The sequence below is a fragment of the Mycteria americana genome, chromosome 4 (assembly GCF_035582795.1).
Source record: "Mycteria americana isolate JAX WOST 10 ecotype Jacksonville Zoo and Gardens chromosome 4, USCA_MyAme_1.0, whole genome shotgun sequence".
Classification (NCBI taxonomy): Eukaryota; Metazoa; Chordata; class Aves; order Ciconiiformes; family Ciconiidae; genus Mycteria; species Mycteria americana.
The window spans coordinates 13,234,632-13,249,565 of record NC_134368.1 but is presented as its reverse complement, the minus strand read 5'-3'; the positions used below and the strand labels follow the sequence as shown (position 1 = coordinate 13,249,565).

Genomic DNA, 14,934 nt, shown 5'->3' with positions numbered 1-14,934 from the left:
CCCAGCTGGATCGGGATATACACCAGTGTATTGCATTAACTGCAGTGACATGAGGAACAGAGGGGAAATATTTGCAGGTACAAAGCTGGAAAGATTCCCTGCCCCAAGCCATTGACTGACGGGTGGAATTTCTGCCACGTGGTGTGTCTGGAGTATTTCTCTCTTTAAAACTATCTTACTACACAAGCCCTAACATTTACTATAAAACCTTCATACCTGCTGTCACCTACAAATTTCTATAGTTATTATATCTTATTTTAAATGACACATGATGACTGGAGGCAAAATACTTACCCTACATGCAAAGTCAGAAGAATCAAATTAGATTTTTCCAGCTACCTTCAAAGATGCAGGCTTCAGATAAAAAGCACAGGCTATGCAGTAAAAGCAGAAAGCCAGCTGCTTGCCAGCCAGACCCTGCCACACAGAAACCCAACAAATTCTGAGTAAAAGTACTAAATTTGTAGCTGGTTCCTTGTAGTTGATCTCTTTGGGACCCGATAAGGAATAAGACTGAGTTTTCCTGCATTTGAGCTTGCAGGCCTCTCTCCTGGTGGATACCGTGGGACGAGTTCAGGCTACAAGGCTGTGCTCACCACGGGGATGTGATTACAGCATCTCGCCTCGTGCTTTCATGAAACTTACAGAGGATCACACTTTTTGGATGAACAAGTTCAAAAGTGATTAGGGAGAAAGCTGATGGCCTGACTGCACATTTGCTTCACTTCTGTATGTAGCCAGGCTAGAAATCCATCCAGCCAACCCACCCCCTCACCCCCATCTACCCACGTGTTTCACAAATACAGGAATTGCTAGAAATGGGATGGGCTGGATCCCCTACCTCTTGTCTCTGCTGCTTAAGTCTGAAGATAGGAATATGGTAAAGCTGAAATCTGCTTATGCACAACACAGCAGAGGGAAAAGAGTTTGGCCCCAGATGTAACTCAGTATTTCTCATACTCCTTTTTCAGTGCTGGAGGAGTACTGACTTTCTGGGACTTTTTGTCATTTTGGCATGACTAAATTCTCATTTTCTCTCTCTTTTGAGCCCTTACGCACTACATACATTAGCATCAATCTCCTCTTCCTTAAGAGAGCACCAAAACGCTCCTAGCATTTTGCAGAGAAGAAATGCCCCAAGGCGTTTACCTAGATAAATTAGAGGAAAAGCAGAAATTATTCACATCATAGCCTATGCTTTAAGTCTCAAAAAGAAACCCCCTTTATCTTCTGCACTGGAAAACATCATTCGCAATGATGTTTTCCAATGAAAAGATTTATCTTTCTGCCTTTATTGCTGTTTGTCTGAGCAAAGTGGGGATGAGATTCTAGCAAACTAGCAGCCAGCAAGCCTATCTTTAGTGCCTGTATATCCCCTTAAAAATACTTTTCTGACATATTTAACCAAGACAACCGCTGTATCCTTTCTCCTGCATTATTACCATGAAGTCTATTGCCATATATGGCCACTGGATGGGGCAAAGCCCAGGGAAGGAGGTGCTGGGTGGCTGGGAGGGCAGCTGGAGGCATTGCTGCTGCAAGGGCTGAGGTACCCCGTGCAAGGGGAGCTGCACTCCCAGCCCAGGCGGTGCAGAGATGCAGACCGCACTTTAGGCCGTAAATCTGAGCTAGGTATGATTTAAATAATTTTCCATCCAAAGCTGTGAGTAGGAGAGAGGAGGAATACTATCTTGTGGTGAAAGCAAGGCATCAAGTCTCAGCCCTCCTGGGTTCTGCTCTGAGATTTGCTACAGCTTGCATTTATGATTTTAGCCAGGAACTTAAAGAAAACTTATCCCTGAGAAAACAAGCAAATATGGTGTTGTTTGGGTTTTTTTTAAATTTACACATGCATCTGCTTTTTTTAAGTAATGTATTGTTTTCCATGGTGCCGGTCACACAAACACGCTCTGGTTCACAGCCAGGATGGGGTCCTCTGGCTCTGTCAAAGCAGGCTGGCAGCAGTCCTGCAGGCTGGTCAAAGCCCTCGCACGCAGCTCAGTCTGGTGCATCTCCAGATCACGCTCTAAAGGGTTCTTATGCAAACATACTGACCTTGCCGTGCTTTGTACCAAGGTATCTAAACCCACCTCTTTGAGACAATAGGGTTGTAAGTCCTGGGAGGTTTAATTTAGTTTGCAATGCCTTCACTGCTGGTGATGATGTGCAGTGGAGAAAGAACCCAGCCTGACTGTCTTGGGACACAGTATGGTCCTGAAGTTACTTATAAACTAACAAACACTGGATGGAAATCACTTGTACCGAGTATGCATCCCCAAACGCACTTTCTCCAGTCAGTTTTAAGGCACGATCATTCCGCACTTGACTCTACTCAGCTACAAAATGGAGATAATAACCTCTTTGGGGAACATTACTTAAGCCAAGAAAGTAATGTTTGAAGTGTTTTGAGAGCTCTAGCTGGAAATTCCCATAGAAAGTAAAACCAGCCACACAATGTTTACAGTTACAAGCTCAGTCTTGTGCGGATTTAAACTGGTAAAAGAAGAGCTCTGTCAGTTCATTCTTCAGTAAAACTCAGTCCACATTAAGACCAGAGCCCAGAAGTTACTTGACTCCCCTCACTAAGCTCAGGGCAGTGAAAAAAACAGATGTTTTCAACGACTTTTACAAGAGACAACATGCAGTTATCAGAGATGGAAACTGGGCAGGAAAACCGGATTAACAGCCCTACGAGGAGTGCTGCAGGGTCTTTGGATACAGTCACAACTTTGATTTTCTTCTCTCTTCAGGGCAAAAAATCCCTCTTATACAACAAGTTCAGAACTGACTGAACATTGTCAGAATGCTAGATGCAGAAATGTCTACTTATGCCTGAAAGATTCACTGCTCAATTACAGACCCTCAACTGAAGAGATTGCTCCAAAATGGCTGCACTCTGTAAAATGAATAAAAGTTAACAAAGGGTGCTTAATGTTAGGGAAAAATGAAAATCAAGGCCAGTACTCCAAAATGATAGATTACCTCTCATGCATGATAAATCAGAAATACATTTTTGCAGGAGGCAATGCTAAGAGGAAGAGAAGGCCTTGGGACCAGACACCATGACCCTTTCCTTCTTCTGCCCGTCTTCTACAAGAAGCTACTTCAGAACTTAATTTATTTGGCATCCATGTATTTTTAATATTAAAAGCAGTTTTCTGTGGCCTAGTCTGAAGGTCCTGCACACAGAACACATTCATCTGTATGAATGAAGCCACTAAACAAGCATCTTCTTGTAATGTCATGTCCTTAGTAGTCCTTTTATTTTTAACGTAGCATTACCCAGGGATGCTGACAAATAAATGTAGTTTCAACCAGTCTGTTGGATGTGCTGAGACAAACAGGCAGATTTAAGACCTTACTTGACCACAAATGCACAAAAGCGCACATACACTCAAGCGCACATGGAAAAAGCTCATGTTTGGGTCTGAGTGTGTAACTGCACGCATTTTTTCATGTACATTTTTGTGGGAACATTTTAGGACTCAAGTCTGGAAAATTCCACCACTTGATGTTGCACACCATATTACTGCTATGATCTCAGCTCTAGCCTGAATTTATACTAGTTACGCTCCTTGCTCTGAAAGCTTGACAGGCTCTCTGGTGACATCAGCTATCTTTTTTTCATCAAGCATTTCTTAGCTGGTAAACCTGAAACTCCCTTTGTGGTTTCAAGTCTAGACTTCAATTTGCACTAAGTTTATCAGCTGGGGTTTTTTGGTGTCATCTTTACAAAAAAGGGCTAAAATATTCTGCATTTATTTCACACTTGTCTTCCAATAGATATTTTAAAATTATTTGCTTAAGTAAATGTATTTTATAGCGATTACATCTGACTTCAAAAAAAATCATCTGGTTTAGCTTTCATGGGAAAATCTGGCATCCAAAGCCATTTTGAGCTTTTCAGGCTCAAGAGCAAAGCTTTAATTTGACACTTATGTATGAGTTCATGAGAACCTGTTGTTCCTGAGTGATAACCTGGCTCCACTGGCACATATTGGTACAGTATCTTTGACAGCAAAGGCATGTTACTATTAAAAAAATGTGGTTACAGAGACCTTTCTCATTGTCAGTCTCTCAATCTGCCCATTTTATTAACTAGAGAAATCACACATAGGTGACAGAGCTGGGGGCAACCTTGCCCCTCTGAGTGACAGGCAGGGAAAGCTCAAACTGCTTCTCCCAAGACAAAGCAGTGATCTCTTTCTCAGTATAGAAACTTCCTACACAAAGCCACACATGATTTTCAGATGGTCATTTTAAGTAAGGCTTGAATGACAAGAAATAATTATGTTCATAATAAAAAAACTCAAACTTAAATTTTGATGCATTTTTAAAAATACAAAACCCAATGCTTTTATCTCAAAAAGGTATACTTCCTCTTGAAAACACTGGAGCTGTTGCAAGAGCTGCACAGACCATGTTTGGTTAGCTGTTGGATAGGCAATTTCTACTGTACAGAACAGAGAGTGCTGCAGCAGTGCTGAGGACTTGAAAGTTCAGCGTACAGTAGCATTGCCATGTACTTGAAAGAGTTTTATTAATAGAGAGCTTTGCAGCATGAAGGAACTAAATAAAGTGCTGTCAGACTGTCTCCAAATACTTTGCAGATAACATTCTGTCCGGCCATTCACCCTCCACGCACACAATTTCATTAACATGCAACTGTACAAAATCTTTTCCTTTTTTTTTTTTTTTAAATGAAGTAGCAGGAATGCATCTGGGATACGGAAAAATCTAGCACTGCTCTGTCTGCCTGTGTGGGGAATGCTCTATGTACAATTTAAAAAATAGAAAAAAGAAAAAAGAAAACAATTTTTATGAAAGAAAGTCTGATAAATGCCAATGAATTCAGCATCACTAAACCCAAATTTAGAACACCACAGGAAATAATGGGGCAGTTACTATGATCTAATTACAGTGGAATTCCCTTGGAAAAGAAACTGACTTATGAATTTCTTTTCATTCCAATCAGTGTTTTTGAAACTCTAGGTGAGTTCGTGGGACACTTGGACGGTGCTAGATTTTAAAACTTAAAACAAGATACTGATGTTAGAAGAAGCCTGACAAACACGTGGCTGTGATTAGTTTCTATTAAAAAGACAATAGAAAGTGCACCTTCTAAGCTAAGATACAAACTCACAGTCAAAACCAAACACACACACACACACAAACCACAAACCCCCAAAAGGTATATTCAAATATTACAAAATAGGAAATTACAGATTATTTTTCCATTTAGTAAATTAGCCCATAGCAGAACTCATACCTCTTAAGCTGCATTTTATGTCTCCCTCTTCTGCAGAAAAACTATCTGCCATCAGGAAATTCCTATGTGTTTAATTCGATTGTATTTGGAAAAATACAATTTATTCTTAGAAAAATAAGTACCATATAAGGATAGATCAGAGCACAGCATGGAGAATGCCCGATGAGTCTTATGCATTCAGACTTTTACATGCATTTAAAAGGCGGGATTTCAAGGTCTTAAAACAAGCTACTGAAACTGCAGTGATAGTTTCCCACACTACTTCACTGACCTCCACATTTGAGACTGGCAAAGTCCAACATAAATACTAGTAATCTGGTTAGGATCTAAAACTGCAGCCCTTGCATTGGGATTTTCCACATTTGCAAACACTGAACAGAAAGGAGTGGAAGATGACAAAATCCCATTTCTCAGAAGTCTGGATTCCCAGAACAAACCATAACAGATGATATTCTGCTAAAGCAGGGTTAGCAAGCTTGAATGGACTTCAGGAAGCTGAAGGATTTTTCTCCATCCAGAGCAATTCAAACAGCTATCTCCTCAGAGATCCTTCTTTTTAAAAGGTGACCGTGGTGTTGGTATGCCCAATTTTTGCAGGGTAGCCTCTGGCAGTTAGGCATATATACCATTCCAAAAACCAACCTGGGTGCCAGCCTCCTACACCTTAGGGAATCTGAACCTTCAGCTCACTACCAGTGTGCGCTAAACAGCAAAGTTTTCTGGAAAATGAGCTGGAGATGAAAATGGAAGGGAATTTGCCACCTCTGCTCTCGGTACCAGATTATTGTGCAATTAGCAGTGAAAACCCCATGCAGCAGCAGCAGCAGCAGCAGCAGCTGTGTAATACTGAGCTGCTGGTTGCTCAAGGAGTTGCTTCGAGACCTGAACATTAAGTCTGTATTTCTGCAGTCCCAAATTAGATGGGATTTAAGTGGTCCAGATGTGCCTGAATGTTACTGTCTGTATCTCAGTTTTTAACAGCAACTGAGCAGGCAATGGAAGTGCTCTGTGAGTGGAATAGCTCCTGGTCAGAAATCCCCCCTTACCTTTAGCCACTGTTCCGCCTGCTCTTTGCTCTGTACTGCCAGAACCAGGGCATCCGCTCCTTGGTGCGAGATTTTCAGCTCATGCTTCTTCTTTTTGCTGTCTTTGGGAATGTACGTGATACTGCAGTCATTCAGGAGCAGCTCCATCTGGGGCTGCTGGTCCTTGGAACTTTTGTAACACTAAATAAATGTAAGGGAAGTTCAAAAGTTAGAGATCACCTTTCTGAACCTTGGGGGAAAGCTGTTATTATATAGAAATGCTATTTTTTAATTTTTACTATTTTCTGTGCACCCCTTTACCACATACCACAGAGTTCAGCCAACACCAACTTTGCATTTCTCCTCCTCATCCCCTCTGTAAAGCAAAATTACTTCCAGACTGACATTAATAGATAACTTTTATTGCAGGACAGGTACAACATATGGAGCGCATTAACCTTCTCTGCTTTATCCTTATGACTCAACCTTGACCTTGATCAGGTAGGAAGAGGGTGAGTTAGGATATCTGTTTACGTGTAGCAGCAGAATAAACTTGTACAGGTAATGACTTTCAAGCCTAGATGCTTACCCTGCCCTGCAGCAACAGCCCGGCGTATCAAGGCAAACCTACGCCAGTGCCTACACGGTGCAGCTACAAAGGTGCTGGTACATGCCCTACTCAGCTGTTCTTTTTCTTGAGGTAAGTAAAAAAATTGTCACACTGTGGAAAGGCGGCAAAGTCGCAGGACGGTAACTTTTCTAGCTAATTCAGCTTAATCAGTCACTGCACACAACTGCATAAATCTCCATGTTAGTTTAGTCTGGAAGCTCCTGGATAAAACTATATGATGTACCCAATGTTTTTTCCCTCAGCAGTAAGTGCCGTCAATGAACAGACATTGACATGCTGGATCACTGATGACCTGTTCTATGCTTAAATTGGTGATCTAAAGAGTAAGGGTTTCACGTTACATCAGTTGTCCTATGGACCTCGTCCCTATTCCCGTCTTCTAACACATCAGTATAGTTGAGGTTCATCATGCTGTCATAGAGTGCCAGACTACAGAACAACGTTTAATTGTGTATATGAACGTCCAGTTATTTTATATACTTATGGAAATTGGGCTTTTACTCATACAAATAAGCACAAAGGCTAAAAAGGTATCTGATAATAAAGAAGACTAATTAGTCTATCTCAACATAGAATAGTTGAGTATAAATGTGAACAGAGAAAAGCACAGGAACTTTTGCATGTCTGCGGCTATATTCATGTCATGATGCAACTGTCAGGAAGACAGTAGCTGTTAAAAGTAGTTATAAACACTACAACTTAGGCTGAGCAAATACAGCCACTCTAAACCAGCCTCTGCAAATCACTCATAATCCTCCTTCCCTCTCCAAAGCCCATTAACTCAAAGTTTCTCTAGCTCGGTCACAGATTTTAAGTTTGTAACATTAAAAAATATTAAGTTTTCAAGCTATGAAATCTTGAAAACATACAGCATCAGTCACTTTAAGAAGCAATAAACAGCATGTAATTCCCTTTATATTAATTTAAATATTTTATTTATAATTATACATTACTAAAACTGAAGTATTTACATATTAAAGGACTTTAAGTGAAAAATTATTCCGTACTAAAAGTTATTTCTAATGTCTAATTCTAATTAAAATATTTTGGTTTTAGGATGACAGCTGCATTTATAACACAAGCAATTGCTAATCCCTAAGAACATATATTTGTTTTACTTGCATATCTCATAAGTTAAATGTCTAAGTCCTCCTTCAAACAATAAACCAATCTTGTGTAACTTGGTCGTTAGACTCCTATTGTGATTTTTATTTTCTTAATCCCCGTTACAGAATTACTGAAAGACAATCCCTATAAGGAAAAAAAAAAGCTTTTCAGACCACACATGTGGCTAAAGGAAATGAAAATAGGAAAAATAACATATTTCTATACAGAACAACGAACATAATTGTGGAAGAAATATTGTGTGACTTCAGAGAAAATCTGTTTTTTCCCCTTTCTTTTCTTCAAGCTGTTATCAGATGGTCCTGAAACTTGATATGATCCTGGTGACAAAAATATGGACTAAGCATAATGGCATTATAAGAATATAACACAAACCAAATCGGAATCAACATTCTTTTCGACACTTAAACAGAGGAGGATAGAAAAATTAAATCCCCAGTAACCACTGAAAACTAGCAAATGAATTCCAACTATATTTTCAGAAACCTCTTACGCAGATATCTCTATTTCATACCCTGTTATTTCCTATACCGCCACGAGCATAAATGTACTTGGGAAGTGAACACATCTAAGCTATGTTGTAAGAGTGTAGAATAATGAGGTTCTACAGAAAACGTTCTATCACCTGTTAATCAGCTTTTAACATTTGGGATATTGCAGTAATTATTAGTCACATACTTAGTTACAACTGTTGGAAGCACCAGACAGGAAGACAGGGAGTGCCTAAGACTTCAACTTATTTATTACTGTAAGCATTAGTTCGTTTATAATGGCACAGAAATGAGTGTTTCCCTCAATTAGGCTCTCTTTTCAGAAAACAAAAAGACATCTATGAGCAGATCATTTACTAACTTATGGAATCTTTTACTGGTGCCTCCAATCAGAAAGAAACATAACACATATGCTTAAGGAACAAATACATCCACTTGTTTCTTTCCTTTCTATAATGCAGCTGTGCATCATGTGAATACTGCATCTGTAATTACCGCAGAACAGATGGCAAAGGTTTAGTTTAAAGTATATACATTACCACGGCATATGCTGCCAAGTGAATTCTCAGTCTAACAAGGGACTTTTCTCTCCAGCGGTCTGATCCAACAGTTCATACACAAAGCTCCCTATGAGATTTTTGGTCCGCAGGGAATGAAAGATTGGATTTACAGTTTCAGCAATTTTTTTTTCCAAATGAAATATGTAGAAGCTAATAGGCCAGACTTTCTTTCCAATATCAGGGAACTGGGTTGAAGTTTAAGTGCAATAAAAATCAAAGTTCTAAGTTGCTAAATGATGCACTTATAATTTCAGTGTTTCTCTGCTTCTTGGGTAAATCATGACCAAACTCGTTTTGTAAGGTTACTGTAGACTTGGCCACTGTTTGCAGAACATATTCCAAAAAACAGATTCCTGTAAAAATAAATACATCATCCAAAAGGTACAAAGAAAATATAGCTAGTTAAAATAAAAATTACCAGTAGTTTGTTTTCTTTGATAACACACAGTAGTTTGGTCCATTGCCCAAATCGTTTCTTTCTAAGGAGGAAGGCACAGATTTTGGCATCCTTCACCAGATCCATAGAGGCCTCCTCGGAAGGCCACTGATGTCTCATTTTCTTCCCCTTTCCATCCTCCTCCTCTTCATCATAGGATTCATAAGAGCTGCTCATAGCATCTGAGTCATAATCTTTAAGAAAAGCGTAAAAGTGTCAAGTTAAAACATTTAGCAATGAAGCGTACTGAAATAACTGAAAATCTCAACAGGGTTGACTTTAAGTTAAGGCTTTTGAAAGTCAGCCATGAACAAATTACTGTTTCAGTGCTTAGTAATACCAATACATTAAGTTAATTGAATAAGAGATGCTGTTCCATTATGAAATTTTATAGAAGACCCACACTGATACCTTGGGAATTTTAATTGAAAAAAGGAGCTGGGAATAAATAGTTAGAATTTTAGGTAGTTTTTTCTTATCTTCAAAATATTACTAAGCAGATACCTTTGCCTTTTGTAATTCTTTTACAGAGAAACATCTTCATCTTGCCCTATTGCATAATGCAAAATGTAGACACAGAAATGCCAATATTAGTACAGCATATTAGGAAACAAACACTGAATATAACAAAGGTCACAAGAGTAAAGTATGGGGCACTATCTACCTATCGTAATATTTCATACAATTCTCAAATACAGCACCTGTGCTGATACAATTAACGTTGAATAGACGATGCTGTTCCTTGAACTATGGATTCTGCTGGAGTTAAAGGCATTCTGCAAAAAACATCTTGTTATGTTAGCCTAAACAGTTTAATCCTGCTCTAAGTTTGGCGATGTAATGGCAAGATTCCTTTTTAATTAAACAATCTTTGTTCAGGCCTTTCGTTTTCAACAATGCAATCAGCTCCAGCAGTCCCCTCAACTACAAAACTAATTTGCCATTATCACAGAACCCTCTCTTCCACCATCCATACTTATTTATTTGTTTATGTGAGCATATAAGCAAAGCTCCTGAAGGCACGCCTGTTATCCACTGGCACGTGCTCCCATGGAGGAGACCTGATTGGAATATTTTCAATAGCTGAAATTTAATGCAAACATTTCTAGTAGACTTTGATATATTTTTAGGCCAGAAGGTGGAAGAAAAACCTCTTGTTTGCTTTAGCTAGGTATTTAGGACACAGTTGGGATGTAGGAAGAAGACCTGGGACAACTGGGAAAAGGACAAGAGAGAGGATTGCTGGAAAGCTCATTCTAAATCAGTTCTTCCCTATGTGCAGAGACAGAATGGGATATATCTAGCCCTCACATCTCTGAATCAAGACTAGATATTCTGATCCTATCTGTGTTTTCACAAAAGTCTACAAAACAGTTTATCTTCTTTCCAAAGTGAAATGAAAATAAAATTTCAAGCTCTTGAAACTTTTTTTCTAATTTAATTTAATTGCCATCTTCTGGTCAATTCTGCTACAGAGTGTTTGGTTTGGGGCAGCTGCATACAGGCAAGTGGTAAAAGCCTCAGATGATTGATTAATTGTAAGAAGTGCTGATTGAGACTTCAACGTAGAGATTGAAATTCTGCACATTAAATATGCTACAGGTACTTCCTATGTGGCTCACGAGCAGTCCAAGTGCAGATTCCATGTTAGCAGTAAGTTGTGTGATCAGCAGAGGGACTCTGCTGGCAGAGCCGTTGCAGGTTCATCCAAATCTCTGTTTATAGGAGGATGAAAGCCAACAGGAGCTTCTGAGGCTGACATTTGCGGACTGCCATCCTCGCACAGTCTAACGGGATCTCTGGGGACCTGTTGCCATATCCTGCCCATTAGCTACTCCCCGTGTTTCCCTTCTCCTTGGGCTGTGGGACTCTTGGCCAGAAGCAGTTTGCTGTGTGACTCACGCCAGGAAGGATGACCACCCTGGAGCACTCATACCATCCGGGTGAAACCTTTCCTGCTCTTTGCCACATCCCACTTCTATTCTTTGTTTCTCCAAACTGCTGTATCATGACCAAAACAAGGATTCCAGGCTCTGGACACAAACTAGCTTCTGCTCACATTGTAAAGTGACTGTTCTAACATAAATAGCATAGGCGGTCTACTACCCATACGTAACAGCTTTAGCAGACATGCAGAAAGTTATGCAGAGAAATCCAGCATGTGCATATAATTTCAAAGGGTTTTGACGCAGTATCACTTCCAACTAATATTCACTGTGAACTGAATTTGGGAAGCAGTAAAATTCCTATTAAAAAACGCTAAATTGTGGAAGCGAACTGTGTAAAGGTAAGTTGTGGAAAGGCTACTAGTGACTAAATCCTCTCATCTCTTATTGTCTCATCACAGCAGGTAATGAAAGAGGCTTGACAGTAAACTATAGGTAAGATCTGAAAAATTCTTGAAATCTGAAAAATCTGTATATGTTCAAGTCTTTCTGAAAAACATGTATATGTTCAAGTCAACACACTCTTTGGGTCTTGGAGTGGGGAAGGGGGCAAGAGAAAGGAGAGAAATACAAAACGTAGAAAAAGTGAAAGGTAGAAAAAGTGAAAAAAGGTAGAAAAAGTGAAACGTAGAAAAGTAAAAGTTTATCTCTCCAAAATAAACTTATTTTATTAAGTATACTAAAGTGTCAGAGACTGAGATTCACTGATACAACGTGTTCCAATGCTGCTGATCTACCTTTTTTTGCATCTTCTGCATTTTCTGATTATTCTAGCTTCTTTTGACATTGGCTTTTCACACTTATCTTCATCAAAATTTTCCACTGTTAGGGGGTGAAAATCACAGTGGACTTTCACATTATTTGTAATAGCATATTCCAAAGATTAGTCTGTAATAATTTAAGCATATTGTACAGACCAGTAGGTTTTAATAAAGAGAGTTATCAGACAAGGCATATACAGTCTTGTTTTCATCTAGATGCAAGTGTTCATTTACAAGCAGATTACAGGGACTTGGGGAAGTTACGGATATTTCCTTTTCATGATCTATATTCTGCAATTTTCTTCTGCTGCTGTTCGCGTTTATAGGTAGGACACATGGTATGTAAGCCTCCTTGCTTTTAATGACATTACAAAAATATTCCATATGAATATTTACTTAAGATAATGATATCTATCCCAACAGTTGTTTAACAGTTTATTCTTGCACTTCTTACACTTTGAGCACTTCTTTGTTATGGTCATCTCCACCCCAGACTGAACAGCTAAGGTTACATCTTTGGTTAAGACACTGCTCTGGTGTCTTATTTTAATTACCACACACACTGGATTTAGTGGAAGTTTTGCTTGCGTGGAGATATATTACTAATGGTATATTGAATTAAAAGCACCTTTATTACCGATGAGGAGCGGAATACTTTTAACACAAATTAAAAGAGATGATAAGGAGTTCAGGACATAAGAAAATACAGCAAAATCACAGCAAGTGAGATGATACATTACACTAACAGAGATTTAAAAGTCTGGATATATATACTTAAATTATGGAATTATTAATGAACTTTTAAGGGTGATATCCTAAATATTTTCATGCCTTTGGATGGTTAAGTACAATAAGAAATCAGTTTCATATTTTGTCCTTTTTTTCCCTAGGCGATCCTTTAGCAGTGCTATTAATATTTGTTCTATTAATATTTTTCTGCCTGAGCATGGCTCTTGTTTAATGACAAAACACAAATCAGCAGTTCACCGGATTACAGGGTGTAGCAGGACCACCCTGCAGCATTGCAAGGGAGGAAATGAAGAGAGGAGTGATTTTGCTGCTCTAAGACTGTATGTTCCTTCATTTGCTTTACAGTATATGAAACTCTTTCTTACCTTGAATTTCTTAGCTAAATTAAGATAACCTCAGTTTGTGCAGTGTACAAGTGAATAATTAATACTCTAAGGTGACTCCTATGCATGTGTTTTAAGAACAGAGATATCATTTTATTAATTTGTTCTGGTTCAAATAATAAAAAATGGCTGTAAAATGGGGGAAGATATGCCTTTAATCTTTGGGCCATAGAAAATAACTATTAGTGATAAATCAGCCATACCCAAGTAATAAACTACCCCAGCTAATAAAAAAAGCAGCAAAAAGGAAAACCTTTGCAATTTTTTGGTACATAATGTCCTGTTGACTGACCCTGTGTAAATGCTCACAGCAGTCATTTCATCGGTTCCTCAGCGTGCTCTCAGCGTAGCCCCACTTAAGTGCATAGGTCTTTGGATAAGTGTTTGGACGTGAGAAAGAGCATTTGTGTGTTGCAGAAGGACGTTCTGATGGTCAGTTAGGAGGCAGCCCTCTGCCTTTTGCACTAAACGAGTAGTCACAAAAATACTGTTGTGTGCCTCAAACGTGCCTTGTGGGAGCCAGTATGAGTGATTTATCCCTATCAACAATGTGTCATCAGAAATGCTGCAAATCACATCTTTTCAATAATTCCTTTTTCCTTTTTATTTGTCTACTTTAGCAAGTAATTCAGTGCAATAGAGGCATACCAGTAGATCTGCAGATCAGCATCGGTTTCCGACATCTCTACATTTACAGTACCACCAGTTTAGAGGGGTTTACTCTGGATGATACTTAACTCTGGACTCCTGGTCCAATGCCCCCACCAAGTTTGTGGTTTAAAGCTGTCCAAAAGACCAGTGGCTGATTTGGACCCTCTGTCTCCAACAGCAGCCGAAACATGTTTATGTGCACCTAACTTGAGCGCCAGGTTTAGTTTCTTTTAAAAGGAGCCTGGTTTGTGCACACCAAAACAGTTCTGCAAACCAAACCAATGCATGGCCAGTGAGGATAACCAGAACCGGCCCCAAATGGTCAAACGCACGCTTACAACATGTCACCACAGCCCTAATAGAGATGTAGGTGTCAAATACTAAAAAAGCTGAAGGACACTGGAATTACCAATTGCTCAGACACTGGTCTGGACATATATTACTCACTAGAAGTGATGTACTCAGGAGCCTTTCCAGGACTAAGTGGCACTGCCTCTTCATAATAGCCTTCAGGAAGGGAAGATGTTGGTAATGGTGGAGGCCCATTATCTGGTGGCTAAAAAAAGAAAAACAGAAAGAAAAAGAAAAAGTGAACACCTATCACTCATGATAAGAAAGCAGAACCTTCTTGCATGTAATCCAAGTCCTTTGGGGATATAAACACAGTACAACCTTACTTGCCATTGTTAAGGATGGCAAAATCAAGACAACTACATTAAAATAAGTTCTTTCTACAACAGCATTAAGTGGTAAAAATGTTGAAAAGATATAGTTCTCTGTTTCAGAACTAGAAACTTAAAGGGTCTATGTAGGAAAGAGATTTCTGTGCATAGACCATTTTACAGTGTTAAGGCTTATTTATTAGTATTTTACATCTAAAATAATTTGTATTACAGCAGCGAACAA

General features: G+C 39.1%; 1 protein-coding gene across 6 annotated transcripts in view; it reads right to left on the bottom strand.

The window, feature by feature from the left end:
* AFAP1 (actin filament associated protein 1) overlaps positions 1–14,934 on the bottom strand; it is a 122,068-nt gene that overhangs the window by 32,932 nt on the left and 74,202 nt on the right. For all 6 annotated transcript variants that reach the window (XM_075499688.1, XM_075499687.1, XM_075499689.1 and 3 more), the window contains 3 exons: positions 14,476–14,584; positions 9,520–9,731; positions 6,316–6,495 (listed from right to left, as the gene is read on the bottom strand). In XM_075499688.1, the coding sequence (XP_075355803.1) occupies positions 6,316–6,495; positions 9,520–9,731; positions 14,476–14,584 (501 nt within the window). The remainder of the gene's footprint in view (positions 1–6,315; positions 6,496–9,519; positions 9,732–14,475; positions 14,585–14,934) is intronic.